Source organism: Ctenopharyngodon idella, chromosome 7 (assembly GCF_019924925.1).
Source record: "Ctenopharyngodon idella isolate HZGC_01 chromosome 7, HZGC01, whole genome shotgun sequence".
Classification (NCBI taxonomy): Eukaryota; Metazoa; Chordata; class Actinopteri; order Cypriniformes; family Xenocyprididae; genus Ctenopharyngodon; species Ctenopharyngodon idella.
The window spans coordinates 9,629,947-9,644,904 of record NC_067226.1 but is presented as its reverse complement, the minus strand read 5'-3'; the positions used below and the strand labels follow the sequence as shown (position 1 = coordinate 9,644,904).

Below are 14,958 nucleotides of genomic sequence, written 5' to 3'. Positions count from 1 at the left end.
GCAGCAGTGTGCTGATTAGATGCAGCATACAAACAAACAAGTCACTGAGTCTGTGCGTGGTTATCTGTATCGTAACACCTTAAGATAATGTGAGAACAAGCGTAAAGGTCCACAGAATTTTTCTAAGCCAAGTTCATAATGACATACACAAACACGTTAGTGCTCTTTGACCCAATGACATTTATTATGACTAGTAAAATAGCTATTAGGTTAATTAAACTTCAGAGAAGCTCTGCTATTATAACACTAAACCGATCATGACCAAATCACGACTAAGGATCGTTTAAGCGCTTCCGGGCGGAAACTTTCCGCAGTGAGCGTGTGCCACTGTTCCAGCGTCTTCCCTGGAAAGAACACGCCAGTTTATGATGTGCGCACTCACTAGTGCTTCATACCCAGCCGGTGCGTTTCCCAGCGTAACCGGAGTAGTCGACAAACGAGCCAAGGATTTGTCAGCGCGCGCTAACTTGAGAAAACAAACCGGAGAGTGATTGTTCTGTGCTTCTGAACGGACTTACGTTCTTTTGTTTCGACCGGGCTTCTTGAATCCTTGTAAACATGGGGTTACACCGAAATGAAACGGTAATTTGGACAGAGGGGCATATGGGCACGAACCAAACGACCAACACTTCGGGTCCGGAGGCAGTAATTGTGCCCATCGTGTTTGGATGTATATTTTTCTTGGGAATCATTGGAAACACTCTAGTGATGGTTGTCATTGGGAAAATAAAGTCGAGGCGCTCGAGAAGTACCACTAACATTTTCATCCTAAATCTCAGTATAGCAGATTTATCTTTCCTCTTGTTTTGCGTCCCGTTTCAGGCCACCATATACTCTCTTCCCGAGTGGATCTTCGGGGCGTTTCTGTGTAAATCTGCGCACTATATTTTCACTGTCAGCATGCTGGTGAGCATTTTCACGCTTGTGGCCATGTCCGTGGACAGGTACATTGCTGTCGTGCTCTCCAAAAAGTCCCCGTGTATTCGTAACCGGAGGAATGCGCTCACTGGCGTCTGTGCCATTTGGATGCTTTCCTTTATCTTTGCTGTCCCGGTTGCGCAGCACCAAATTTTGACGAATCACCCCACGGCTCTCAATAGCACGTTCTGCTGGGAGAACTGGACTGAACGGGTGGCCAAGTACACTTATAAAGTGACCATTCTCGTGATAGGGTATCTGTTACCGCTGGTTTTGATCACATGCTGTTATGCCAAGGTAAGGAATCACATTAAGACACTGTCTTGTAAAACTATCGAGGCCCATACCTGCTGCTACAAAGCTACAAGTGTAATTTTGTACGAACTGATTTATCGCCTAATGAAAGTGAGAGAATGAGAAGGTTTTTAGGAGCGGTTTAGAAATGAAAGCTACTTATCGCCTGTTTGCTTACTTTTTATTGCATTGTGCGTTCAACATGATTATCACAGTGGCCATAATAATTCACCATGGGCAAAGTAACCGTGGCAATAGCTCGAGAACTTTTACAATCGTGTTCGAGAGCATTCGTGGTTTTTACGGCAACAGGTGGCCATGCGCCCACACAGAGAGTTCGGTGGGCACTTCATAATTCATCCCCTCTGGACTGGAGGTTGGGTAAAGTCGCTTTTAAACAGTAGCGCAAGATCACCCAAACATCATAGAGAAGATTGAGCTTTTCCAGACTCCTTTACAGATATTTGCAGTTGCATGTGCAGTGACCTCATTGTAGAAAATCATAATTGCAGCAGTTTTCAATGACAGTTCAGTAATTACGACGAACAATCGATATGGCCACGCTTGGACTGTGACCAATACTTTGAGGTTTAGCCTTTTAGATAAACATAAAATCAAAATAAGAGAGATGTGGATTTTAGTCCTTATGTGTTAGCTTTGAGTTTATCTATATTTTGTTGTACTCATAGCCTATATGTTAACAAAATGTACTTTTAGCTAAAATATGCATTTTAAAATCTTAAAAAATGGACCAGATTCTTATAATGAGAAAGTCTATTTGTTCTAAACCCCGTTGCAACTAACAAGTAGCAAACAATAATTCAAAGACTATGAGCTATTTTCTTTAGATGTAAGAGATTTTTTTTTACCCAAACATCATTTTCAATAAACTATATGTCAACACAGGAAAGAAAGATGTACCTTTCAACAGATTTCATGCACTCTTTAAACATTTACATTACGAGTATGCAGAGCAGCATTCCATGCAGAGTATGGGTTTTATTTTGTAATACTTTTATCACATTTAATGTGACTTAGAGTGTTTACTCGCATATTTATTGTAGATCAATGTATTTATTATGTGTAAATGTCATACTACTGCTTATTATGTGTAAACTGTCACACCTGTTATAGAAATTTAATATGTAACATTTTGCTTAATGGTGGATGAGTAATGGTAAACACTTCTAGGCATTGATGTGGCTTTTTTATTTCAGGTATTGTATCATCTTCATAAAAAAATGAAAAATATGTCCAAGAAGTCTGAAAGGTCAAAGCGAAAGGTAAGAGATTTGTTTTGTGGATATGTGTTCTTCATAACATTTATTAATATTATGTTTCAGTAAAACTGGGTTTTATACAATTTTACCAGAGATGATGGCATGCTGGCATGATATTACCACAGTAATTTTGATGCTGTTTAAATATGATATGTAGATATGTAGTATTTGTTCTAAAAATCCACGTGTTGTGTATGAAAGCTAGTATAGTGAATATAGCTGATATAGTGAATTTTTAAATAAACTCCAGTAGGGGTTCAATCTTCAGCTGGCTGGCAGGAGCAGCCACTGACAGGTCACATGACCTGGCGGCAGCTGCCAGTCTGATTCTGGCAGGTCTGTCAGTGGTGGGCTGGTGGCTGGCAGAGTGTAACGCGTTCCCTATCACTCTTGCTCCAGTTGAGATCACGGTCATTTGACTGCTTTAATTGAGATAAACCCATCTAAAACATCAATCATACAAAAGAATAGAGTCTTAAGATTATATTTATAATAATAAAATTATGTATTTCCATGCAGCGATAGTGATAGGGAACGCGTTATACTCGCATCTCAGCAGTGGCTGGCTGGGCTGAGCGTCAGTTTCAACCAATTGAGATCACGGTCATTTGACTGCTTTAATTGAGATAAACCCACCTAAAACGTCAATCATACAAAAGAATAGAGTCATAATATTGTATTCATATAATATTTCTGTGCAGCAAGAGTGATAGGGAACGCGTTACACTCTGCCAGCCACCAGCCCACCACTGACAGACCTGCCAGAATCAGACTGGCAGCTACAACCAGGTCATGTGACCTGTCAGTGGCTGCTCCCACCAGCTAGTTGAAGATTGAACCCCCACTTAATAAACTACAACATATATATTATTTAATTTTAATCACATCAACTTATGGTAATTTAAAATCTGTCACTCTTAAAACAGTAATGAAATGCAGTGTCATTTAAAGGTGCAGTAAGCGATTTCTGGTAAACTATTTGTAAACTATTAATATACATTTGAAATCACCAAAACAAACACTCCCCTACCAAAAAGGATCACACCGCTATCTTGATGCCTCCGTGCCCACATTCACGAACACGCTTTGCAACACAGGCAACGACTTTGTGGGAATCTGCTGTGCCTGCTGCTCAAGGGTATGATGTCATCAACAAGTGAAAGCAATTTGTTTTGCTATGATAATTCAGGTCAAATGTCTAATTTTTAATTAGCTACTCGTTCGATGGCAAAGTCATCCCTTCCAACAAATGATGTTTTATTAACAAAGTTCGGAAGGAACACATTCAAATGATCTGACTAATCATCACATCATGCCAACCAGCAGTCAGCAATCAACATATCTACCCAATCAGCATGAGTGGAGACCTATATATGTATACGCAGTCGACTCACCTTGTTTCTCGACAGTGTTCAGCATCCCTCCACCACCCTGTTTCGCCTGGTTACTTCCTAACCAGAAATACGGTGGGAGTACTCTGGGTTCGGACCAAATACTGAGCTCGGAGCCCTCTCCTCGGACAGCACGCCAAATGCGCTCTTTTTAATAATCTTCTGATTATTTGTAAGTGTGAACTCGTGAAACACAGTTTTCATGAATAGTCCAAGTAACTAATATATTACAAATGTGACAAGATTAAGGGGTTATAGTGATCACTAAAAGGGGAACCAAAAGAAAAACCATATATTAGGAGTATGTTATCTCACTTTTCGGACACACTTTGGGGTCTCTCCATTGCTGGAAAGCTTCTCCGATATTAACACGGGTACCACCTCTTGTCTGATTGTAACCCTTCTTTTTGAAGTTATATTCCCCTGGCCTTTTCCTCTATTGTATTTTCTCTGCCACCTCTCTCTTTCTATAGTCGTTCTGCAGATGTCTGTCTTGTGCACTGAGCTCTCTCTGCTCCCCCCATCTTGAATGTATACGTCCCTTACTGCTGATTGAAGTGTGTTTTGGTGCTCGGTCCGATCCACTTTTCAACAGCGTTTTTCAAAAATCGCTTACTGTACCTTTAAGCAGATCAATTTAGATGAATTTGGACACTTAGCCACAAATTTATGGATTTTATTGCATTGATAACAAAATACCAAACCATGTGACATCTCCAAAACAAATAATGCTGGCACTTTTCACTGAACTAGTGAATGTCTTTACAATTACAATAAAAAAACAATGTAATGCTTATGCTGTCTTTTCTTTCCAATAAAATCCACTTGGTTTGATTATGTATAACATATTTTTAATTGTGACTTATCACGACTGTATAATGTGGTAAACCTTCAATGATGAGGATACCTGGCTTGTCAAAGTTCATTTTCATGCGTATCAAAAAGAAACATTTCACACCCTTAAAGAGCATTAATAGTGCACAGCCTGGGCATTACAGACATATTGACTTTCAAATCAGATATTTTAAATGCAATGTTTGATTAAAACTGACAATTTCATGCATGTCATGCAACCACTTCATCTGTGGTTTTAGCTCCTTACTTAAAAGATAATGGTCCATAATAGCCAATACGCTCCAGAGTGGTTTCTTGTAACCAGTGGCAACCTAAGAGAATTCTATGGGGTGGCTGGGGTCAGAAGGGAATTCTAAGGACGCTTTTACTCATAGTTGAAATAAGATAATCCTAACCTATGTTGGGATCTTGGGATCTCACACACAAAATGCACTAGACCTGAAGGCAGTCTTTTTTTATGCTGAGGTGAATTTGACATTTAATGTGAGAAAGACTGGTATTAGAGCACATCTGCATCTGTAGCAACAAATCACTAACCTTGGATCCTTTCATAGTAGATGATGTATTCATTCATGGGTATTATGGTGAAAATGTTGTTTCGTAACATGGATATGTGGGCTTTCATGTTGGTCAATTATAACGAAGATGAAAAGGAGTGATCGCTATCTCGCATGATCCGTTGTCCAATGAAAAAATGTTCAGTCTGAAGTCTACAGTGAACTGAAATGACTACACAACAGAGCTGTGTTAGTTCATGAAAAACACAGCAAGAGAGTCCAAGAACTTGAAGAGAACAACTTTACAACTTTATATTGTATTTATTTTATTTTATTTTACAGGTGAGGTTCTAGCTAAAATATAACATAAAATTCAAACTAAATGCTGCAATTGCCAAATTGACTATATTACAATAAACTACTTATAGGAGCCTGCACTCAAAAATGATTTTGCCGTTAAACTGGACAGTGGATTTCTAGGTATCAGCTTGCTTTGCATGTGACTACATTTTAAGTTATTTTGTGTTTTTGAGAAAATGGGGGATATTTGTTATTTGTGTTTAATGTGCAGTTATGTTGAGGACCTAGAAGAGTATCTGTTGTGTTGTATATTTTTGTGTGGTTACCACTGAGCTGAGTTGAGCTGTCTTATGCTGAGGTTGTGGGCGGATAGCAATAGCTTTGCTAATGTCAGTGCAGTGAAAAGTCACTTCTTGCTCATGCTAGAAATATAACTTTGCTCAATATAGTTTTAGACTCTAGGCAGATCTTATAGAAATTTCTAGAGTGCATGGCATTGTTTTGTCATCACCACATATACTGTGATCTATTTAATTCAACATCACAAGTGGCAAACACCAGGTGTAGCGTGCCAAAGTAGAATATATTAGCTTTCTTCGCATATGCTTTCTTACCAAACCCACATGAATGTGAACATATCACAATGAGTAGAAGTGTAAATTTGAGTAAATATATTCTGACACGAGAAGTTTAACAAAACACTTTAGTAGCTCAATAAAAGGTCTGCTGTTTCAACTTACTGTTTCAATTTCCCTTCCTATTTTAGTGTATCCATAATCCCATTATCCAGGGCTGTTTGAGTACTCCATTGTTATTGTTGTTACCTGTAGCGCTGATTGAGGTCACACTGCCCTAAACAGCAGGATTAGACAGCCAGATGCTATAATTTTCATCTCTATTGGTGGTTACCATGCCTTATTTGTCTATTTCTTCCCAGTATCCTGCTTAGGTCAGAATAGAACTTTAAAGGTACATTATGTAACTTTTGGCACTCTAGTGGTTAATAAACAAGAACGTGGCAAGTAAAATAATCTGAATATAAAGTCTTTTTTATAGGCATAGCATAGTGATTCAGGATTAGACAAAAAATAAAAAATTAATAATAATAATAATAATAATAATAATAATAATAATGGTGTGGAAGATGGATTCATGATGTACACACTCATTATATAAATTCTGACCACAAAGTAACACCACAAATATCTTTAATATGGTTCAAAATGCAATGCACCACATTAAAATAATTGAAACTGTATGACACAAATTGGATATACATCAGTATCAAATCAGAGTTGGTGCCCCAGGGACACCGCATACTTTGTGTATAGGGAGTGGTGGTACTGAATCTTAACAAAGGAGAGTGTTTTGAAAGTTTTCTCTTGAATGTGAGGATGCAATATATATAATGTACAATATACACTTTACTGGCATCTTATTGTCTGTGAAATTGCATAAGATGCAGCATGCAGTCATAGCCCACCTAAGGCTGGTACACAATAAAAGTCATTACTTTAAATTTTCTACAAGCTAGGAAATAATTTAAAATACTGTTAGCTAAATAAAGACTATGTGGATACTTACTCATGCTGAAAACAGCAAAGAATTACAAAAGAGAAAATGGTCAGGCAGCTTAGTTATCTCTCGCTAATGAATTTTACAAATTAAGGGTGTCTATTCAGTCTGTAATTATATTATAAAATGCAATTCTGGCTTTAAAATCAGATTGGATAAGCCACGTTTAAAGCATTTTAACAGGCAACTGACTTGCATCTGTGACCACACATTAGTGAAGTCAGCATGACATTTTCTTCTCTATTTTTTTCTTTCCTATTCCATCTCAGTGAAACAGTGAGGAAAAACAATGTATGATGGGACTTGAGTTTGTCCATCGGGAATTTATTGGATTGTAGAAACTGAGTTGTATTGACTGTAGCTCCTTTAAGTCAGCTGTGGCACTAACTGCTAACCTCCTGCCACACATCTGTCTCAGCTGAACCTTTTGCCTGAGGGTGTTTTGAACTGCTCCTACTTCAACTTCTATAGTACTGTTACTTTTTTGTCTTAAATCATATATGTTTCTGTACTGGACTGTTCTCTTTCTTTGCTCTAGCTTGCTCTAGTTACACAATAAGGTTTAGGCCTAGTGAAAATATATTTGAGACTTTGTAGAAATTGTGAAATCATTTTAAAAAGTTTACAAAGCAGCATATTATATTACTGAAGTTGTGTTTTTTCACATATTAGTCTTAAAATTTGATCTGATACCCCACTAAGTCGCAACAGTTCACAAATGCAGTCTTTTAAACACGCTGTGTAAAAATTCAAAGTGCAGGATGGAAAAAGTGTTTGAATGCCTATAGGGAGTCCAATCCTGCTCCTGCAGAGCTAGCGTCCTGCAGAGTTTAAAGATTTGGACACCTCTGCCCTAAGACTAAAAACTGGAGTCAAGAGTCAACTAACCTGGAGTTCAATCAATGAGTTGAGATTGGAGGTGTTGGTCAAAGCTGCCCTGCTCTATAAAAAACTAGAGGCATTGCCTAATACAAGCCATACCTCAAATAAAAGAGATCTCAGAACACGTAAGATTAAAGGAATCATTCACCCAGCTTTCTTCTGTGGAAGATATTTTGAAAAAATACCTTTTTTTTTTTTTTTTTTTTTTTTTGTCCATAGTGAAAGTCAGTAGCCGTGTTTCCACTATCGGGTCAAAAGCGAGGTGCTAGTGAGTGCCCAGGCCAGTCCCGTTTCCACTGTCACTTCAGGGGCTTGATCGGGCCTCATCTGGGCTTCCTTAGGGCCAAAGGCCAGGGGTTTTTGGCCCGTGGAATACCTTGGTCCAAAGCAGGCCAATTGGGGCTTGAGAAGTGGTCATGAACAAAGGCAGAGATTACTTGAGGCAGGAGATGGTCAACATGGCTCCTTTCCCATGTTATTATATCGGGCTACCAGCTAACTTCAACAGTTAAGACATTTTAAACAATTTTCAGCTCAAAACTCACTTTGAATGCCTATAGGGAGTTCAAGGGATTCAGTTGTTCACTTTCGTTTGGAACTACAAATGGCGTCCCCTCCCCGAAGTGCCCTTCAAGGGTGCAAAAATGCCATTTGGATTTTACATTTACATTTAGTCATTTAGCAGACGCTTTTCTCCAAAGGGACTTGCCAATGAGAATAGTAGAAGCAATCAAATCAACATGAGTGCAACAGTATGCAAGTGCCGTGTCAAGTCCCAATTTCACCAGCAAAGTGCTCGTAGCAAGTTTTTTTTTTTATTTTTTTTTTTTTATAAATACACAAACAGATGGAGAAAGAGAATAGAAATTTAAAAAAGAAAAGTAAAAATATAAAATATAAAGTAAGTGCTAATATTACTGGGTCAAGTGTTGCTGAAAAAGATATGTCTTTAGCAGTTTTTTGAAAATGGCTAAAGACTCAGCTGCTCGGATATAGTGAGGCAGGTCATTCCACCAGCAGGGAACAGACCAGGAGAAGGTCTGTGAGAGTGATTTTGTGCCCCTTTGGGATGGCACCACAAGGTGCCGTTCACTTGCAGAATGCAAACTTCTGGAGGGCGCATAAGTCTGAAATAGTGAGTTTAGGTAAAGTGGTGCAGAGCCAGTGGTTGTTCTGTAGGCAAACATTAGAGCCTTGAATTGGATGTGAGCGGCTATTGGCAGCCAATGCAAACTGATGAAGAGAGGTGTGACATGCGCTCTCCTCGGCTTGTTAAAGACCACTCTTGCTGCTGCATTCTGGATCAGTTGTAGAGGCTTGACAGTGCATGCTGGAAGGCCTGCCAAGGACAGAACAAGAGCTTGGACAAGAATTTGTGTGGAATGCTCTGATAGTAAGGGTCTTAACTTCCTAATGTTGTACAAGGCAAATCTGCAGGACCGGCCCTTTTACTCCGGTTACTCGTAACTGTGTCCTCATAAACCAAATGGCTTAAAAAAACATACTAAACTGTGTTTTTTTGAAATTCAAAAAATGCAGACAGTTTCCTGTGATGGGTAGGTTTAGTGGTAAGGGTAGTGTAGGGGGATAGAATATACAGTTTGTACAGTATAAAAACCATTACACCTATGGAGAGTCACCGTAAACCACATATACAAGTGTGTGTGTGTGTGTGTGTGTGTGTGTGTGTGTGTGTGTGTGTGTGTGTGTGAAACAAAGTAGCACAGCACCTGGAACAGCCAGGCACAGTTTTGCAAACTTATGTGCAACAATGTTTTTTTTCTTTTTTTGGGGGGGGGGGAAACAGTGGCTCTCTCTGTGGTGTCTCATAAACACCATTATAGACCCTTGGGGGGCCATCACAGTTTGATTTTGGCTTTGCTGCCTCAAGGTCTGGACAGCTTGCTATCATCAACGGAAAAAAATAATTCCCAAGTTTATCGGGACATTTTGCAGAAGAATGTTTGGCCATCTGTTTACCAGTTAAAGCTTAACAGTATTTGGGTGATCCAACAGGACAGCATCCTAAAGCACAGCAGTAAATATACCAACAGAATGGCTCTAACAAAAGAAAATACACCTTCCAGAGTGACTCAGTCCTGATCACGACTCTATTGAGAGGCTTTAGCTTTATCTTAAGAGAGTGATTTACACTAGACATCCTAAGAATATTGCTGAACTGAAACTATTTTGTTTTGAAAAATCGTGCAAAATTTTCCCTGACAGTTTTGCAGGATTGAAAATGATTGGTGGAATCATGGTTGCTGAAGAAAGCACAACCAGTTATTGAATCCAGTGTCCATATTCTTTTTCCATTCTGTACTGTGAATGTTTACACTATATGTTTAGTAAAGACACAAAAACTTCATTTTTGCCAATTGGGTTTGTCTATTGTTGGGAGTGATCAGTTAAAGTTTTAAGATCAAATTATACAGAAATCAAGTTAAACCCAGGAAAAGGTTCATAAACTTTTTCATAAACTTCATAAACTGTAAATCTGAGTTGCCACAATTCATAACTGAGACTAATATATGTGCAGAAAAATGCTGTCATTAATTGATAAGGAGTTGTCAAAGGCATTTTTAATTAATTCATAGATGTTCACTGCACCGTGTGTAGCTTTATAATGGAAATTGGGATCCTTTCTGTCGTATGTGATTGCCATTTGTAACTGTTTTTAGAGGTTTGTCTCAAGATCCTTGCAATTAGAATTTGTAGAAAATAGAATTAAAGTAATACGGTTATCAACAAATCATTGAAGGCTCATTATGTAGGCAATAAATTGTTCAGAAAATCAGCCATACTCTGATATTTTGACCATTTAAGTCACATGTAAATATAAAATCATAATACAAATGCTTGCATAGTCCCTCCAACATTACTTCTCCCACTCTCATAAAGTATATTCCTGTATAGATTTATTTATTTATATATTTATCTGATTTCAAAGTCTTCTGTGAATTGCGATGTTCTGGATATTTGCATTAGAGTTAGTGCCCTGTCTCTCTGCTGCTGTGAAAATGAAAATTAATTTGCATACACAAAATATTCATAGCATTTGGTGGAGATTCAAAGTCAGTCTGTTGCAAGACGAGACCTCAGTCTTAAATTACCATATTATGCAATGACGACGCCCCTCTTTCACCATTCCCCTCTATCCCTTTGTGTGACACTGAATTTAGCTTTTGAAATGGCCACATTTTGCAGTCACTGGTGCACAAATGGCATGGGTCTGTATTGGGTAAGGGTAACAACAGAGAGGGATCTAACCCGGCTATTTGATTCAAATGAGTTTCTCTCACACTGGCGGGAGAGCCTAATACTTGCAGTCTGTTTATGTCTCTAACAAGGAAGGATTAGTGCAGATTAATAAAATTTATGGTAATTTCACAATACCAGCAACTTTAAGCATCATTTTGGCACAGCCTTAAACTCTCCTTTGGCCAAAAAAAAGCAGTATATATATACTGGATCAGTTGTGGAAATGTTTTTAACCTTTTTGGACTTTTTTTATGATATAACTTGAAAAGAGACTTCTGGTATATAGATTAGTATAGATTAGGAGTAAATAATGATAATAATCAGTTATGGCCTGGTTTCACAGACAGAGCTTAGACTAAGCCAGGATTAGGCCTTAGTTCAATTAGGGTATTTAAGTAGCTTTTATAAACGTACCATTGCTGGTGTGCATCTTGAGACAAAACAATGGCGGTTTGCAAACAAAAAAAAGCATTGATAGACTTGGAATTGCCCCATAGTGAGAACATTTTGGAAGCAGTTTTGGAGATTCTTGGCCCATGGCTATGTTTTTCCATTCCATTGTCTCATAAGCTCTGACTACATGCTGGGCTATCTAATTGGTGTATCCTCTGTTATTATGGTAAGCATTATTACAAGAACTAGTTCAATTCTACACCAATGAAAAAAACAAAAAAACAAAAAAAAACATCTGTCCCAGAGCAAAAGATAATTATTAATGGTGGTCTGTATCCTGAAACAGTTCTTCACTGGCTGTTTCTATTTTCTGTAAGAAATGTGCAAAACTTTTCATTGTAAGAATTTTATTTTAATTACAAAAAATAATAGATTCTCTCAATCTGGCCACCAGCAGAATAATAAACTTTTGACAGCTGTCTGTCAAATGTTCCATTGAACTTTTTCTTTTCCTACCTGTGATAAAGTGTTGGAAATTAAGATTTTAATTATGATTTTGGTGACAGAGCCAAATGTCACACATGTCACAAAAGAAGTTATTATGTCATTATGAAGGATATTGTACATTATGATTGCTTTATTCCGTTATCTGTATTAAATCAAGACATATTTAAAAGTCTGGTTCAAAGTATTTGGCCAAGTGGTTCTTTTGTCTGCTTTTACTGAGTGACTGCTTTTCTTCATTTATTTTTCTTCAACGTCAGCAGAGCTGGTTAGTTCACCCAAAAATGAAAATTCTGTCATTAATTACTCACCCTCGTGTCGTTCCACATCTGTAAGACCTTCGTTCATCTTCGTAATACAAATTAAGATCTTTTTGATGAAGTCTGAGAGGTTTCTATCTCTCCATAAACATCCAACGCAACTACCACTCCATGTTCCACAAAGGTAGGAAAAAGACATCATTAAAGTACTCCATGTGACTCCAGTGGCTTAAACTCAATTTTATGAAGCGTCGTGAGTGCTTTGTTTGCGCAAAAAAACATAATTTAACACTTTACTTACAAAAATATTTACAATATGCTTATCCATTAAAGATGGGACAGTATCACTTCGTTTCACCTCCTGACGGCAGTTCAGAAAGCAATAAGCAATCCAGTCACTATACAGATCAGTGGTTTTATAATGTGTAGGTCTCCAGCTAACCGGCTAACTCACATTATTACTATCTTACTGAAATACTTCTGCTAATGTGGGCCCACTATTACTTAAAAATGAGTCCATTAATGCAGATTGTCTGTTGTTCTTACTACTTTGAGTAATGATAAAGGATGGAGCAAGATTTGTTTTACAAACTTTATTAATGATACATCGGTCATTCACATTAGTGTTCGGCTAACGTATGCACTGTTATTGATACAGTTAATGTTACAGTTCCCACCTGTGCATCGCAATAAATTAGAAATATACACATCAGTTTGTTGATGGGCGTACACTTGTTAATGCTGATGGTGAGGAGTTAGTTGCAACATCTCAAAATGTATGACAAACTGAGTAGCGTATCACAAACCTCCTGCTCAAGTCGTCCTTGTGATGGAGGCTCGGGTTCAATAACTAGTTCTTCCAACACGCGCTGTAAGCGGTAGACCAATCACAACAGACTGGGCCATCTGACCAATCAGAGCAGAGTAGGCTCTCGGAAAGGAGGGTTTTAGAGAGACTGAGTCGTTTGAGAAAAATGTGGTGATGCATAATAAAATAGCATAATAGGGCACTTTAAAGACAGAGTCATATTTTGTTCAGTAAACTACTGTTTAAAAGAAAAAAAGAACAAATTTTGTTTTGTTTTTCCCCTTATGCACAAAAACATACCGAACCATGACTTCAAAACCAAGGTATGTACCGAATCGTCTTTTTTGTGTAACGTTGCACCCCTAATAGAAAGACAGTCAGACCGTCCGTCCCCTAGATACACTGAAGAACTCCAGAATCTAATTTTTCTGGGCTGAACCCTTTAGGAAAATGCACCACCAGAATCCAGAAAGATGACTTACTTCTTGTGTCCAATAAATTACACCTAAGATATTAATGTGATAATCTCTGTTGCTTTTTAAATTAAAATGAGTTTGTTAAAGGGTAGCATTGTCTTTTTTAGATCATTGGCAAAGACAAATAATTGTTTTAAACATTAAACAACATGCTAAAGCATCCAAAAAGATGACTTTTCTGTTAAAAATCTTTTCTGTTTCTTGTCTGTAATTTTTTGATGGTTAACAATTAACCCTTGTCATAATAAATGATGGCAAAGATCCTAGATCACCCAGTCAAAAATAAATTTAAACTATATTAGACTACAATACACATTGTGAACAAAGCTTTGTGTATGATTACTGGTCCTGGCTCAGTGAAACTGAAAAAGCTGGATGAGGCACTGAGAAAGAACAGCTAAAGTTAAAATACTACAGAGCGACTGAGAGAGAGTATGTGTGTACATGTTAAAGTGAAAGAGCGATTGAGAAGAGAAGCTCCAGTATAAACACATCTACTACTCTGATAAAGATATCACAATCTCTGATAAGCAAACCACTCTGACGCTCTCAAAGCAGAACAGATGCTCAATAGTTATATTCACTTGTATTTGATCTCGGCCCTGTTCTTTTTCCACTCTCACTTCAACTGACCAGTTTACAGCAGCTACTGTGGATCGTTTTTACTTAAAACACTGTCATTAGAGGTCTTTTCTTGATTGTGTGCATGTTTTACTGTCTAAAGCTGATTACGAAAAACAGGACTGAATTGCTTAATTATTTGAATTAAAAATCAGCATATGCTTCATGTTACACTTTGATTACAATCTTGGCTTATGTAATGTGGAACTAAAGAATTTTTTTTTTTTTTTTTTTTTTTTTTTTCAAAAGACAGATAATTCCAAGCATTTTGGCATATGAATTTAATTTAATGCTATTTTTTGTTTCGTTGTTCATTTCAACAAGGTTCTTTTATAGTTGGTCTGTGTGACAATTCATTATAAATTATGTAAAACTACAGCCGCTTTCGCACATACATTCTTTACTGGTAAATTATTGTTGAGAGATCATGTGTGAGCTGGACATTTAAAAAATAAAATAAAAAATACCAATAAATCAGTTCTGGCAATTTTTTGGTATGACAAGTTGTAATATTTACCAGTAAATTATGATTTTTGTTTTTCTATGTAAATGTACTAGATGGACCATTGCATCACGTCACAGCTTTTTCAGCGTCTCACACTCGAGACCCTGCCTTCTTTTGCATTCATCTATGCAGCAGTTC

The 14,958-nt window shown here is 37.6% G+C and overlaps 1 protein-coding gene across 1 annotated transcript in view; it reads left to right on the top strand.

Annotated features, from left to right (window-relative positions):
* Nucleotides 1-256: 256 nt before the first annotated feature.
* Nucleotides 257-14,958, top strand: part of galr1b (galanin receptor 1b) — a 31,459-nt gene continuing 16,757 nt past the window's right edge. The window contains exons 1-2 of the mRNA XM_051901513.1: nucleotides 257-1,215; nucleotides 2,430-2,495. Coding sequence (XP_051757473.1) covers nucleotides 559-1,215; nucleotides 2,430-2,495 — 723 coding nt within the window. The 5' untranslated portion in view covers nucleotides 257-558. The remainder of the gene's footprint in view (nucleotides 1,216-2,429; nucleotides 2,496-14,958) is intronic.